Below are 15,752 nucleotides of genomic sequence, written 5' to 3'. Positions count from 1 at the left end.
TGGGCTGACCAGACAAAGACAGCAGATTTCCTTCACTGCAGGAGTAGGTGGGTTTTAATGACAGTCCAAATCTTCACCCCTGCTACTGTGTGAAAATTCTATTTGTTTAGTTCATTTTCACCTCTCAAAATGAAGTCGTTCCATTCAATCTGACCAATCTTCGCCCTGTGAAATAATTCTAATTGATGTGTTATTTCATAGTGGCCCAATGGTTAGCCCTGCTGCCCCACAGCACCAAGGTTAGGGTTAGGGTTAGGGTTCAATTCCGACCTTGCCTGGTGACTGTGTGAAGTTTGCGCCTTCTCTCCGTATCGGTGTGGGTTTCCTCCAGGTGCTCTGGTTTCCCTCCACAGTCCAAACATGTGTTGGTTAGGTGGATTGGCCATGCTAAATTGCCCCTGAGTGCCCAAAGCTGTGTGGTTATGGTGATTAACCATGGGAAATGCATAGCGTGAGGAGATGGGCTTGGGTAAGATGCTCTTTCAGAGAGTCAGTATCGATTCAATGAGCCAAATGGGCTCCTTCTGCACTGTAAGAATTCCATGGTTTTATGATCCTCACTCCTCTGTAAACGCCTTGAAACCTTTGGGCTGATCAATGAGAGCTGTTGCTGACTGAGCATGATTAACTTGATTGGTTTTGAAGGGCTGGCTGAAGTACTAGAGAGGGGAATGTCTACTGAGGTTATTTATATAGATATCTAGAAGGTATTCAATAAAGTTTGTTGTTAAAAAGGCCCCCCCTCACAGCAGTGTGGGTGCACCTACACCACATGAACTCCAGCAGTTCAAGAAGGCAGTTTACCACCACCTTCTCAAGGGCAATTAGGGATGGGCAATCACATCAACACCAATGGGGACAATGTAGAAAGCTTCAAGTTTTTAGGTGTCCAGATCACCAACAACCTGTCCTGGGTCCCCCATGCCGACACTATTGTTAAGAAATCCCACCAATGCCTCTACTTTCTCAGCAGACTAAGGAAATTTGTTATGTCAGCTACGACTCTCACCAACGTTTACACTTGCACCATAGAAAGTATTTCTTCTGGCTGTATCACAGCTTGGTATGGCTCCTGCTCTGCCCAAGGCCACAAGAAACTACAAAAGGTCATGAATGTAGCCCAATCCATCATGCAAATCAGCCTCTCATCCATTGACTCTGTCTACATTTCCTGCTGCCTCAGCAAAGCAGTCATCATAATCAAGGACTCCATACACCCTGGACACTTTCTCTTCCATCTTCTTCCGTCAGGAAAAAGATACAAAAGTCTGAAGTCACATACCAACTGATACAAGAACAGCTTCTGCCCTGCTGCCATCAGACTTTTGAATGGACCTGTCTTCTTTCTCTACACCCTAGCTATATATAACTATAACGCTAAATTCTGTGCAATCTTGTTTCCTTCTCTATTAACTTTGTCTGTATAGTGCGCAAGAAACAACACTAATATATGTGACAATAATAAATCAAATCAAATTGACAAATACTGGCACAGCCAGTGATGCCCCACATCTCATGGAAGAATTTTTTTTAAAGGAAAATCTGTTTGGTAAAATTAAGCTCAGGGAATTGAAGATAAGTTGTTGGTTTGGAAATTAGCTGAGTCACACAGCACCAGTAGAGAGGAAATCTGAGCTAATGTTTCAGGTGTGATTTCAGATTTGCAACTTCTGCAACACTTCTGATTGTATGAGGATTTTTACTTGCTCTAGGCCCTGGAAGCATTGAAAGATGCTGGTTTGGTCAAGTCAATTGGTGTATCGAATTTCAATCGCAGACAGTTGGAGCTGATCCTGAACAAACCAGGTCTGAAGTACAAGCCAGCAGTAAACCAGGTATTGTCCATTTACAGCAAGGAGTGCTAAGGTATTGTGATCCCATTTATTCAGCAGATACAAGGAAAATTTCACCCTAAGGGAGTCTTCCCGTCCGGCTCTATCCTCCAACACTTCCTTCACTCAGACTGTCATGGGGACAGTGTGACCCTTATTGTTAAATCACAACTTGGCCTCTACCACCACCCCACAGTACCTTCTCCTTTGAGTGACTGTCCTTGTTCCAACCTCATTAATGTTTCATTGAACAGCCTCATTCTCTTTTTGCCCTACTCGGCTCCCAACCTCTGACTTGACATCTTGCCCTATGTGATTTCAACGTAACTCGTTGAGCTGAATGCTCTCCATACCTCCCCAAATCTCTCCTTCCAAATCTCTCACTTTCCAAGCCATGCCCCTGCCTTTTCAATGACCTGGCTACTTGCACTGTCATAATCAGTATTCTGTAAACTGAGTGTGTGTCTTTGCATCCCCCGTTTGTGATCAGAACTTTCCACTCACCTGATGAAAGGTCAGAGGCCCGAAAGCTAGTGGTGTTTGCTGCAAATAAACCTGTTGGACTTTAACCTGGTGTTGTGAGACATCTTACTGTACTTGCACTGTACCACAGATCGGGCTTTGTTTGATCAACATAATTATAAGAGAATGAGTAGGCCATGTGGCCTCTCGAACCTGCTCCACCATTCAATAAGGACTTGGCATTTTCTCAACTCTATCTTCCTGTCCTATCCCCATATCTTTTGGTTGCCTTAGAGTATAACAATCTCTAAGTCAGCCTTGAACTTAGAATCATAGAATCCTACAGTGCAGAAGGAGGCCATTTGGTCCATCAAGTCTGCACTGACCGCAATCCCACCCAGGCCCAATCCCCATAACGCCATGCATTTATCCTAGCTAGTCCCTCTGACACTAAGGGGTAATTTAGCATGACCAATCCACCTAACCCACACATCTTTTGATTGTAGGAGGAAACCAGAGCAGCCAGAGGAAACCCATGGAGGCATGGGGAGAATGTGCAAACTCCACAGAGAGTGACCCAAGTCAGGAATTGAACCCAAATTCCTGGCACTGTGAGGCAGCAGTGCTAACTATTGTGGCATCATGCCACCCTATATATTTAAAGTATCCACAGTCCACTGGGGTAGGGAATTCGAACGATTCCTAATTTTATGACATGATGACAGTTAGGTGGATTAGATACTCTGAAGATTAACACCAGCTACAGGATTTTCCAGCCATGCTCGCCTCAAGGTCAATGCATCTTCGCATGGTCCATGTTCCACTCACTACAATTCCTGTGGTGGGTGGGACAGGAAAATTCCACCCAAGGTACTTATTTAATATCTTTGCCATTTCCTTACTCTCCATTATCATTTCATCAATCTCACGTTCTTTGCACCCATATTTATTCTCATTACTTTCTTCTTTTCTGCTTAATTGATTATCTGTTTAGTTATTTCTAGTTTATAGAAACATAGGTACAGTACAGCACAGTACAGGCCCTTCGGCCCTCAACATTGTGCCGAGCTATGTCTAAACCCAAGGTCAAGCTATCCCCTCCCTATAATTCTGGAGCGCTCCATGTGCCTATCTAGTAACCGCTTGAAACTTCCTAAAGTTTCCGACTCCACGATCACAGCAGGCAGTGTATTCCACACCCCAACGGCTCTGAGTGACGAATCTACCTCGAACATCCCTCTTATATCTCCTTCTCTGGAATCCAGGTTCAGGTAGGCTGTAATTAATGAATTCTGTACACAAAGTTTGAAGGACGCTCAAAATTCCCTCGTGTGGACACTTGCAGACAGTAGGAAGGACAATGAATATTTCTCTCTGACACAATAATCTCAGGAGTGCTGCGAGACAGTTAAGTTCAACAGAGAAATGGGACATTTCAACTTCATAACTTCTGGCTCAACTTTGTGACAGAATTAAAAGATACAGTGTAATTAACAAACAAGTACAGGTGTGTTTACCCGCTCACCTCACTGCACTTTACATGAGTGTTTCTGCCATTCAGTTCCTAGCTTATGTACATCCCCAATACATGTTCCAGCCTCTCCATAAACTTGCCTGTTAGTGGGTGAGGAGCTGTGCTCCCGATTGGTTTACCAAACTGCCAGTCAGGAGGTTGTGTGTGGGTGGGAGTTTTTAAGCATAAAAGGCACCACTTCTGAAAAATGTGCTCAGGGGGAGCTATGCTACTGGGCCTCACCAAAGTTCTATACAATTCCAACATGACCTCTCTTTCACCTCCCTAATAACATGCCCTTCCACCTTCAGAGATCTATGGACAAACTTGCCAAGGTCTCTGTTCCACAGAACTTCCTGGCGTCATTCCATTTATTGAATATTTCCTTGTCAAATTACTCCTTCCAAAGTCTATCATCTCTCACTTTTTGGGATTAAATTCTATCTTCCACATATCTACCTATTTGATCGTCCTGTCCATATCTTCCTATAGCCCAGACACTCAGTCCACTTTAACCATCTGGCCAATCTTTGTGTCATCCACAAACTTATTAATTCCACCCCCATATAATCATATATGTTTATATAAAAGATGAATAATAGTGGACCCAGAACAGATCCCTGTGGTGCTCCACTGGACACATTTCTGTCATCACCCTCTGTCTCCTACAACTGAGCCAAGTTTGAATCACTTTATCAAATTACCCTGTATCCCATGTGTATTTACCTTCCTTACAAGTCTCCCATGTGGAACCTTGTCAAAGGCTTTGCTGAAATCCGTATAAACTACGTCAGTTGCGCTACCCTCATCTGATCACCTCCTCAAAAAAATTTAATCAGATTTGTTAGGTATGACCTCCCTCTGACAAAGCCGCGCTGACTATCCATGATCAAGCCTTGCCTCTCCAAGTGGAGATAGATGCTCTCATTCAGAATTTTCTCCAATAGTTTCTATGCTACTGACATGAGATTTATTTCTATAGTTCCATGGTTTATCTCTACAACCCTTCTTTAGTACCGGAACCAAATTAGCTGTATTCCAATTGTCTGGCACCTACCCAGGGTAGAGAGGAATTAGAAATTTGGGTCAGAGTCCCTACAATTTCCTCCCTTCCCTCCCACAGCAGCCTAGGACAAAATTCATCCTGACCTGGAGATGTGTCCATTTTTAAGTCTGCCAACACCTCCAGTACCCTTATCCTTCCCTGAGTCAGTTTGCTGAAGAATCTCTCAATCTCTCTTCCTGAATTCCATACCTTCACACTCATTCTCTTGGGTCAAGAGGAATGTGAAGTATTTGTTGAACACTGTGCCGTTGTTCGCTGGCCCTACCCATGGATTGCCCCTTATCCTCTATGGGCCTTACTCTTTCCCTGGTTATCCTCTTCCGATTGATATACTTATAGAATATCTTGGGATTTTCCCTATATTTGCTAGCAGAGCTTTCTCAAATCCCCTCTTTGCTCTCCTAACTTTTTTTCTTAAACTCTACCCTGTACTTTCTGTACTTCACTAATGCTTCTGCTGATTCGCTCTCCTGTACCTGCTGAAACCCTTTCTTTTCCTTTCATCATATCCTAACCATCTCTAGTCACCCATAGTTCTCTGGACTTGTGCCTGCCCCATTTCCTTTTTGAACACCTCCCATTGTTTTTTTGTAAATTTCCCCACTAGTAGCTGTTCCCAGTCTTCCTTGGCCTGATCCTGCCTTATTTTATTAAAATCCACTGACCCCAATCCAAAATCTTTTTTTTGCAATTTGTGTATTTTTTTTGTCCATAACAAGCTTGAATTCTATAATGTTGTGATGGCTATCACTAAAATGGTCCCCTACCACCACATTAACCATGTGCCTGACTTCATTCTCTATAATTAGGTCCAACCCATGTCCTTCCCTTGTTGGACCACTTACATATTGGCCTCAAATATTCTCCACACTCCAAGAACTCCACTCTATTCAAGCCCTTAACACTATGTCTATCCCGGTTAATGTTGGGAAAGTTGAAATCACCTACTATAATTACCCTGTTATTCTTTTTACACACCTTTGCGAATTGTGCAAATATTTGCTCCTCAATTTCCTGTTGACTATCAGAGTCTACAGTAAACACTTAGTAATGTGGCTGCAACCTTTTTTTTATTCCTGAGCTCCCCCACAAAGCTTCATTTGATGTCCCCTCCATGATATCATTACTGCATTAACTCCTTAACTAATAACGCTTTGCCTCCTCCTCTTACACCCTCTCCTGTCTTGCCTGAAGATTCTATATCCCAGAATGTTGATTAACCAATTCTGCTCATCCCTCAACCATGTCTGTGTGATGGCTGCTATATCACAATTCCACATGTCAATCATTGTCCTTAACTCATCTGTTTTACCTGCAATGCACCCGACATGAAAGCAGAGGCCATCCAGCCTTGCCTTACTCCCTTGAAACCTAATGTAGCTCTGACTTAATAGGTTTAAACACAATAAGGAGTCTCACAACACCAGGTTAAAGTCCAACAGGCTTATTTGGGAGTGCAAGCCACTAGCTTTGGAGCACTGCCCCTTCATCAGGTGAGTGAAAGTTCTGTTCATAAACAGGACATATAAAGACACAAACTCAATTTACAAAATAATGGTTGGAATGCAAGCCTTTACAGGTAATCAAGTCTTAAAGATACAGAGAATGTGAGTGGAGAGAGGGTTAAGCAGAGGTTAAAGAGATGTGTATTATCTCCAGACAGGACGATAAGTGAGATGTTGCAAGTACAGGCAAGTTGTGGGCGTTACAAATAGTGTGACATGAACCCAAGATCCCGGTTGAGGCCGTCCTCATGTGTGCGGAACTTGGCTATCAGTCTCTGCTCAGCGACTCCACATTGTGTGTCTTGAAAGCCGCCTTGGAGAACGCTTACCCGAAGATCAGCTGAATGCCTGTGACCACTGAAGTGTTCCCCAACAAAAAGAGAACATTCTTGCCAGATGATTATTGAGCGGTGTTCATTCATCCATTATTGTAGTGACTGCATGGTCTCCCCAATGTACCATGCCTCAGGACATCCTTTCCTGCAGCGTATCAGGTAGACAACGTTGGCCGAGTTGCAAGAGTATGTGCCATGTGCCTGGTGGATGGTGTTCTCATGTGAGATGGTGGCATCCATATCAATGATCTGGCACATCTTGCAGTGGTTGCTGTGGCAGGGTTGTGTGGTGTTGTGGTCACTGTTCTCCTGAAGGCTGGGTAGTTTGATGTGGACAATGATTTGTGTGGGAATGGTCTTGGCGAGACATTTGAGTTTTTGATAAGAGAGGGGATTAAGGGTTATGGGGAGAGGGCGGGAAAGTGGAACTGAGCAGCGACAGATCAGCCATGATCTTATTGAATGGCGGGGCAGGCTCGAAGGGCTGGATGGCCTACTCCTGCTCCTATTTCTTATGTTCTTATTTGTCTTCATCAATGACATGTTGAAGGCTCCATAGAAGATGTCGTAGCTTCTCTGCTTTGGGGAAGTACTGGACAACGAAGGGTACTCTGTCCATCATGTTCCATGGTTGTCTTCTGAGGAGGGCGGTGAGGTTTTTCGCTATGGCACGTCAAAACTGTCAATCGATGAGTCGAGCACCATATCCTGTTCTTATGAAGGCATCTTTCAGCGTCCGGAGGTGTCAGTTGCGATCCTCCTTATCTGAACAGATTCTGTGTATACAGACGGCTTGTACATAGGGGATGGCTTCTTTAATGTGTTTAGGGTGGAAGCTGGAGAAGTGGAGCATTGTGAGGTTATCCGTGGGCTTGTGGTACAGTGAGGTGCTGAGGTGACCTTCCTTATTGGAGATGTGTGTGTCTAAGAATGCAGCCGATTCCAGAGAGTAGTCCATGGTGAGTCTGATGGTAGGATGGAACTTGATGTCACCATACAGTTGTTTCAGTGACTGTTCGCCATGAGTCAAAGGAAAAAAATGTCTGATGTATCTAGTGTATAGCATCGGTTGAAGGTCCTGTGCGGTGAAGGGATCTTGCTCGAACCTGTGCATGAAGATGTTGGCATGTTGATGTACAAATTTGGTCCCCATGGCTGTTCTGTTGTGTCTGGATGAAGAACTGGTTATTGAAGGTGAAGACATTGTGGTCCAGGATGAAGCAGATGAGTTTGGCAGTTGTGGGCGTTGAGTACTGAGGCAGTTGCAGCAATGCCATCATTGTGGGGGATGCTGGTGTAGAGTGCCGAGACATCCATTGTGACGAGGAGTGCTCCTGGTTCAACTGTTCCATGTGTGCTGAGTTTCTGTAGGAAGTCCGTAGTGTCACGACAAAAGCTTCTCTAGGAAGTCCGTAGTGTCGCAACAAAAGCTGGGGGTTCTTTGTACAATGGGTTTCAGGATGCCTTCGATGTGCGAGAACCTCTGCTACATTGTCCCATTATCTGATATGATGGGAAGGCCAGGTATCTTCAAGGCCAGGCCTTGTGTATCTTCAGGAAGCAGTACAGATCTCCAACACGGGGAGTACATGGGATGAGAGCGTGGAGAGTGCACTGAAGGTCCGGATCAAAGGGCTTGATCAGTCTGTGTTGACGGGTGTGTTCTTTGGTTTGATCTGCGGTAACTCTGTAGTGTTCCTCGTTATTCAGTTGTCGGTATACTTCTTTGCAGTAATCTGTTCTGTTCAGTGTAACGATGGCCCCTGCTTTGTCTGCTGGTTTGATGACAATGTTGCGGTTGGTCTTGAGAGCGTGGATGGTGTTGCATTGTGCTTGGGTGACATTCGGGGCAGTGAGTGCGGTTGATGACTCTGGTATTGACACACCCCTTGACGGCTTGGGCATATACGTCAAGTCGAGGGCAGCAACCTTCCGGAGGAGTCCAATTCGATTCTTTCCTCTTCAGTTGCTGCACTGTGGATCTCTCCGTCAGCAGTTCTGGTTCATTGGCTGTTTCGTTGTGTTTGTTGTTGGCCTCTTGGGGTTTGTGGAAGGACTCCTGCAGCCTCATTCGTCTGATGAATTTCTCTGTGTCTGCTGCAAGACTGGGGTCTATTTTCACAGTAGAAGAGAAATTGAGCCCTCAGCTGAGAACTTTGATTTCATCTGGTTGAGGTATGTAGTCTGACAAGTTGACAAAGGACTTCCCTGCAGTGGTACTGTTTTCTACTGTGGTACAGGGGCAGGTTTGGTTGCTGCTGGAGTTTCTCAAGTTTCCTGTTTTTGGTGTGCACGTAGATGGCGTAGTTCTCCGGAGCCTTCAACCTGTCATTGATGAAGACGAACATCTTGCCAAGACCATCTCCACACCCCCATTTCGTGCCTTCAAACAACCACACAACCTCAAACAGGCCATTGTTCGCAGCAAACTACCCAGCCTTCAAGAGAACAGTGATCATGACATCACACAACCCTGCCATGGCAACCTCTGCAGGACATGCTGGATCATCGACATGGATGCCATCATCTCACGTGTGAACACCATCCACCAGGTGCGTGGTACATACACTTGCAACTTGGCCAACGGTGTCTACCTAATACGCTGCAGGAAAGGATGTCCCGACACAAGGTACATTGGGGAGGTCATGCAGGTGCTACAACAACGGATAAATGAACACCGCTCAACAATCACCAGGTAAGAGTGTTCTCTTTCTGTTGGGGAACATTTCAGCGGTCACGGGCATTCGACCTCTGATCTTCGGGTAAGTGTTCTCCAAGGCAGCCTTCATGACACACAACAACGCAGAGTCACTGAGCAGAGACTGATACCCAAGTTCCGCACGCATGAGGACAGCCTCAACAGGGATCTTGGGTTCATGTCACACCATTTGTAACCCCCACGACTTGTCTGGGCTTATAAAATCTCTCTAACTGTCCTGGCTGGAGACAATACACATCCCTTTAACCTGTGCTTAACACTCTCTCCACTCACATTGTCAGTACCTTTAAGACTTGATTACCTGTAAAGACTCGCATTCCAGCCATTATTCTGTAAATTGAGTTTGTATCTTTATTTGCCCAGTTTGTTAACAGCTCCCATTCACTTGATGAAGGAGCAGTGTTCTGAAAGCTATTGGCTTGTGCTACCAAACAAACCTGTTGGACTTTACCCTGGTGTTGTGAGGCTTCTTACTGTGTTTACCCAGTTCAATGCTGGCATCTCCATATCCTGATTGGTTTACTGTATGGTGCTGCTATTCTTCTAATAGTCAGTGTCCCCTCCCCCTGCTGGATTAGTTTAAACATCTCCAAGTAGCACTAGCAAAACATCCTGCAAAGATGTTAGTTCTGTTCTGGTCCAAATATAGACCGTTCTGTTTGTACAGGTCCCATCTGGCCACAGTGATCCAAGAATCTAAAACCCTCCCTCCTGCACCAATTCTTAAGCCACACATTCATCTGCACTGTTCTCCTGTGTGTGCACATTAATACATGGAACTGGGAGTAATCCAGAGATGATAACCCAGGAGGTCCTGCTTTTTCAGTCTGCTCTCTAGCCCCCTGAATTCTTGATGCAAGACCTCATCCCTCTTTCAATCTATGTGATTGATAACAGTATGTACCATGATCTCTGCCTTATCACCCTCCCCTTCATGATGGCCTGCTGCCATTCAATGACATCTGTGATCCTAGCACCAGTTTGGCAACCTGGAGTCATGTTGGTGGCCACAATAACATCTCCTCCAAAATCCCCTATTGCTATTACCCTTCCCCTCCTCTTCACCTCCTGTACAGACAGGCTGCTTGTGGTGCCAGAAGCTTGACTCTGTCTGCACTCCCTGGAGGAACCAACATCCTCGTCAGCCACCAAAATGGAATATTGATTTGTGAGCCAGAGGATTCCTGAACTACCTGCTTTTTTCCTTGAACTGCCTGGTGGTCATTCCCTTCCTTCCTCAGGTTCCTTCAGCTGCAGTGTAACCAACTCTTGAACATGCTATTGAGAATACTCTACTCTGACTCATGGGTGCTCCACAGTGTCTCCAGCCATCACTCAAGCTCTGAAACCCAAGTTTCCAAGAGCTGTAGCTGGACACAATTCCTGCACATGTGTTGGCTCCAGGCACTGGAATTGTGTCCTGCTTCCCACATGGAGGAGGAGCAAGCCATGGCTTCGCGCTCTTCTGCCATGACTAAACCTTTTTAAGTTTAGTTTAAATTTTAGAAGACTAAGGGACTGATTTGACTTATTTCTTTATCTTTGCTTAAGCAATGACTTACAATTTAATGTAGGTTGGAAATACCCATCAGACATACTCATCAATCAGCTGCTCCCAACAAATAATAGCTTCACAACAAAGGCAAGGACAGTCTTCATAGAATCCTTACAGTGCAGAAAGAGGCCATTTGGCCCATTGAGCTTGCACTGACAATAATTCCACCCATGCCAGATCCCACATACATTTATTCTGTAAATTCTCCTGATATCAAGGGTCATTTAGCATAGCCAATCAACCTAACCTACACATCTTTGCCTGTTGGAGGAAACCACAGCACCCAAAAGAAACCCACACAGACATAAAGAACATAAGAACATAAGAAATAGGAGCAGGAGTAGGCCATCTAGCCCTTCGAGCCTGCCCCGCCATTCAATAAGATCATGGCTGATCTGTCGTGGCTCAGTTCCACATTCCCACCCTCTCCCCATAACCCTTAATCCCCTCGCTTATCAAAAACCCATCAACCCGCATCTTAAAAATACTTAGCGAGGCAGCCTCCACCACTTCAACGGGCAGAGAATTCCAGAGATTCACCACCCTTTGAGTGAAGAAGTTCCTCCTCAACTCCGTTCTAAACCGCCCCCCTTTTATCTTGAGGCTGTGCCCCCTAGTCCTACTGTCTTTTTTGAGCGGGAAGAGTCTCTCCACCTCTATCCTATCCATCCCATTCATCATCTTATAAGTCTCAATGAGATCTCCCCTCATTCTTCTAAACTCTAACGAGTACACGCCCAGTTTATTCAGCCTCTCCTCATAGCTCAACCCCCTCAACTCCGGTATCAGCCTAGTAAACCTCCTCTGCACTCCCTCCAAGGCCAAAATATCTTTGCGCAGGTGCGGCGCCCAAAACTGCACACAGTACTCCAGCTGCGGCCTCACCAATGCCCTATACAGCTGCAGCAAGACCTCCCTACTTTTATATTCAATCCCCCTCACTATGAAGGCCAGCATCCCATTCGCCTTCCTGACCACCTGCTGCACCTGCAGGCTGGGTTTTTGCGACTCATGCACAAGGACCCCGAGGTCCCTCTGCAACGTCGCCTGCTGCAATTTTTCGCCACATAAGTAAAGAGAATGTACAAACTCCATACAGACAGTTACCCAAGGCCAGAATTGAACCCAGGTCTCTAGCACTGTGAGGCAGCAGTGCTAACCATTGTGCCACCATATCTGCAAGGACATTCTTCCCTGATTGCTTCATAGCGATGGTATTTGCAAGAGCACTTTTCCCAGAATGCATTCCATGAACTAATTTTCCACACTATTTTTGCCAATTTAATTTGTTCAGTTGGTATGACAATTCAAGTCTCCATGATTATTGTATTGTTTCTGTTACCAGCTCCATTCGTTCCCTTATCAATGTTCTGTCTATCAATATAGTTAATCTTAGGAGCCATAAAACACCAGTGTTTTCTGCCCATTGTTATTTCTTATGTTGTAGATGAAATAGAACATAGAACATTACAGCGCAGAACAGGCCCTTCGGCCCACGACGTTGCGCCGACCAGTTAAAAAAAAAACAACAACAACAATGACCCACTAACCTAAACCAATCCCTTTTCGTCCATAAACCTGTCCACAGACCTCTTAAACGCCCCCAAACTAGGCGCATTTACAACTGCAGCAGGCAGGGCATTCCAATCCCTCACCACCCTCTGGGTAAAGAACCTACCCCTGACATCTGTCCTATAACTACCCCCCCTTAGTTTAAAGCCATGCCCCCTCGTGCTAGATTTTTCCATCAGAGGAAAAAGGCTATCACTATCCACCCTATCTAAACCTCTAATCATCTTATATGTTTCAATAAGATCCCCTCTTAGCCGCCTTCTTTCCAGCGAAAAACAACCCCAAATCCCTCAGCCTCTCCTCATAGGATCTCCCCTCCATACCAGGCAACATCCTGGTAAACCTCCTCTGCACCCTCTCCAAAGCCTCCACATCCTTCCTGTAATGTGGGGACCAGAACTGCACACAATACTCCAAGTGCGGCCGCACCAGAGTTGTGTATAGTTGCAACATAACGCTACGACTCCTAAATTAAACCCCCCTAACAATAAACGCCAAGACACTGTATGCCTTCTTAACAACCTTATCTACTTGATTCCCAACTTTCAGGGATCTATGTACACATACACCTAGATCCCTCTGCTCCTCCACACTATTCAAAGTCTTCCCGTTAGCCCTATACTCAACACATCTGTTATTCCTACAAATAATCCCTCTGAGACTGTTAGTGAGTGAAAGTACAGTGGCTTTATTACAAAAGTTTTTGGGAGAAGCAGGTTCCAAAAAGCGGCCTGCCAGACTTCTCCCTGAATACAAGTGAGTGTGGATATTTATACAATATAGTCCTGGTCCCAGTCACGACGCAGTTCTTCCTGCTCCAGTCACGATTGCAGCTCCTTTCTGCTCCAGTCAGGATTGCAGTTCCTTCCTTGTGTAGTTGCAGCCATTCAAAGTTGCCTCCTTTCAAACAGCCGTTATCGCGCTTCAGCATCTGCAGCTGTTTAGTTATGTCTAGTTAGCACACAAACCTGCACAAACAGATAAGGTTTGCAATGCTCTCGCACAAATTCTAAGTACAAAATTCATTAACCCTTTCCCTTCTTCAGTCCCCCATTTTGGTTGGGGCCAGGTCCAAACATGGCCCCATGACCAATTCAGAGCCAAATGTTACCAGCATATGGGCCTGCCTCCTTCATCAGGACGTCTGCCCTTCTGCCTGTATACTTGCACTCCGCATAATCCATGCTGTTACCATTTTATAACAAGTGTTCAATAATGCCATACAAATACAACAAGTGATAACCATGACAATTAATACAATCAACCCATGCATCAGGTACAATCCCCACGACCCCAACCATTGCCCCAGCCATCCTGGAGGGTTATAATTATGATATTGGCTCCGTCCATCTTGTATTGTCTTTGCTACTCGTTTGATATGATCTGCCAAATGAGTTATATTTTCCAAATAATCTGGGATGTATGCATAGCGTTCGGATCCAATTAAAGCGCATGTTCCTCCCTGGGAGGCTAACACATAATCAAGTGCCAATTGGTTCTGTAAAGCAACGGTCCAGATAGCTACAACCTCTGCTGATACCTCAGAGATATCACCTCCTCGAGCCTGTCTCTAGTTTCATTTGCAATCCCCTCTAAGGTCGAGGCCATATGTATAAGTTCCTGAGCTGCTTTTGCCATCCCATAAGGTGGGTAGGCTATCATGAAGAACCATGCTGTCTCACTAATGGCTCACTTGGCCCTAAGCAGGTGTATCTCAGGGTGGTCCCGTAAGTCAGTGTAATGGTGAATATAGGGCACCACACATACTAAATAACACAATCCTGCCCAATCCTATGGGAGCCATGGGTAGGCATTGTTTCCACAGACAAAATAGGCACCATTATATGCAGTCACACTGCTCACATGAGGAGAGGGTTGATCGGGACATTGGCTGTGGATTATAACCTGTTGCACCAAAGCCCAGGCACCACTAATGACATTAACCTGCTGAGTACAGTAGCTACGGCCACCAGGTATGATTCCATTTCGTACCAATCAGATAGATCCCCTTTGTTGGTTTTCCACGATGAAGTGGGGAGAAGAGTCTGATTTATTATAGCTAGGCTGGTAATGGTTCTTAAAGGCTGATAGAGTGCACCCTCCACTCCTAACCCCAAAACAGCATCACTGTCGTTGACATTGAAGATATCTTGCATAGTGGTACCTGATGGGTTTTACTCCTGCTCCTATTTCTTATGTTCTTATTATGTTCTTAAATGTCACTTTGCTTGTCCTGGGTTCCATTCTGATTCAAAATCCATTCTATCATTTCCAGAGTTGACAAAGGGATAGGGAATAAAGGACTTCCCCCCTTTCCTCCTGTATGGGGATGTGTGAGCAGACCCAGCGCTTACTCAAATTTGACTGTAATGCATACAAGTGAGACATATATACGAAAGTGTTCACGCGATGGGGTCCAATTTTAACGGATTGGTGCAATGACTGTTTGGATGACCAGCCTGCTTTAAATCAGCGCCAGGTTTAAAAGGAGGCCTGGTGTAGACAGCGGGCAGCGTCTGAGCGGGCAGCGGAGTGAGTGGGAAGCAGAGTGAGTTAATAGGGCTTAATATCAAAAAGGGCTTGAAGGAAAAAGGCCAGGTGAGTTTGTTTGAAAAAAAACAAGGAAAAAAAATTTTTTTCAAAACTACTACAGCAAGAAACAAGGAAAAAAAATTTTTCCCCATAAAAAATTACAGTGAATAATGGAGGGGCATGTGATGTGTGGTTTCTGTATGATGTGGGAACTGGCGGACCCCAGGGTCCTTCCCAGTGACCATGTCTGCAGTAAGTGCAGGTTGCTGGAGGAGCTCCAGCTCAAGGTGGATGAGCTGGCCTCTGAGCTACAGACACTGAGGCTCATCAGGGGGAGAGAGGGTGCCCCTAGACTGGCTAAATCTAAGGGTCAGGGACAAAAGGGGGCTGCTGGGAGGAGGAAGGGGGGTGAGGAGCGGAGGCCTCAGCCTCTTAATCTGCATAACAGGTTTGAGGTTCTTGCTTCCAGTCTGGAAGAGGACGAGGCAGGTGAGGTTGGTGAGCAAACTGCACACGGTACAGTGATGCAGCAGGACATAGGCAAAGAGAAGGGGAAAAGGAACGTAGTAGTGATTGGAGATAGTGGGGTGAAGAGTATTGACACTGTCCTTTGTCACAATAACAAAGTGCACAGAAGGGTGTGTTGTCTGCCTGGTGCTCG

At 45.4% G+C, this 15,752-nt stretch overlaps 1 protein-coding gene across 2 annotated transcripts in view; it reads left to right on the top strand.

Annotated features, from left to right (window-relative positions):
* LOC145343991 (aldo-keto reductase family 1 member D1-like) overlaps nt 1-15,752 on the top strand; it is a 69,943-nt gene that overhangs the window by 27,930 nt on the left and 26,261 nt on the right. For both annotated transcript variants that reach the window (XM_080190600.1, XM_080190599.1), the window contains exon 5: nt 1,713-1,835. In XM_080190600.1, coding sequence (XP_080046726.1) covers nt 1,713-1,835 — 123 coding nt within the window. The remainder of the gene's footprint in view (nt 1-1,712; nt 1,836-15,752) is intronic.

The sequence above is a fragment of the Carcharhinus amblyrhynchos genome, chromosome 6 (assembly GCF_965287045.1).
Source record: "Carcharhinus amblyrhynchos chromosome 6, sCarAmb.v2.hapA, whole genome shotgun sequence".
In the NCBI taxonomy this organism is placed as follows: Eukaryota; Metazoa; Chordata; class Chondrichthyes; order Carcharhiniformes; family Carcharhinidae; genus Carcharhinus; species Carcharhinus amblyrhynchos.
Note: the sequence above shows the minus strand (reverse complement) of the source record. Positions and strands in the feature narration are given on the sequence as shown.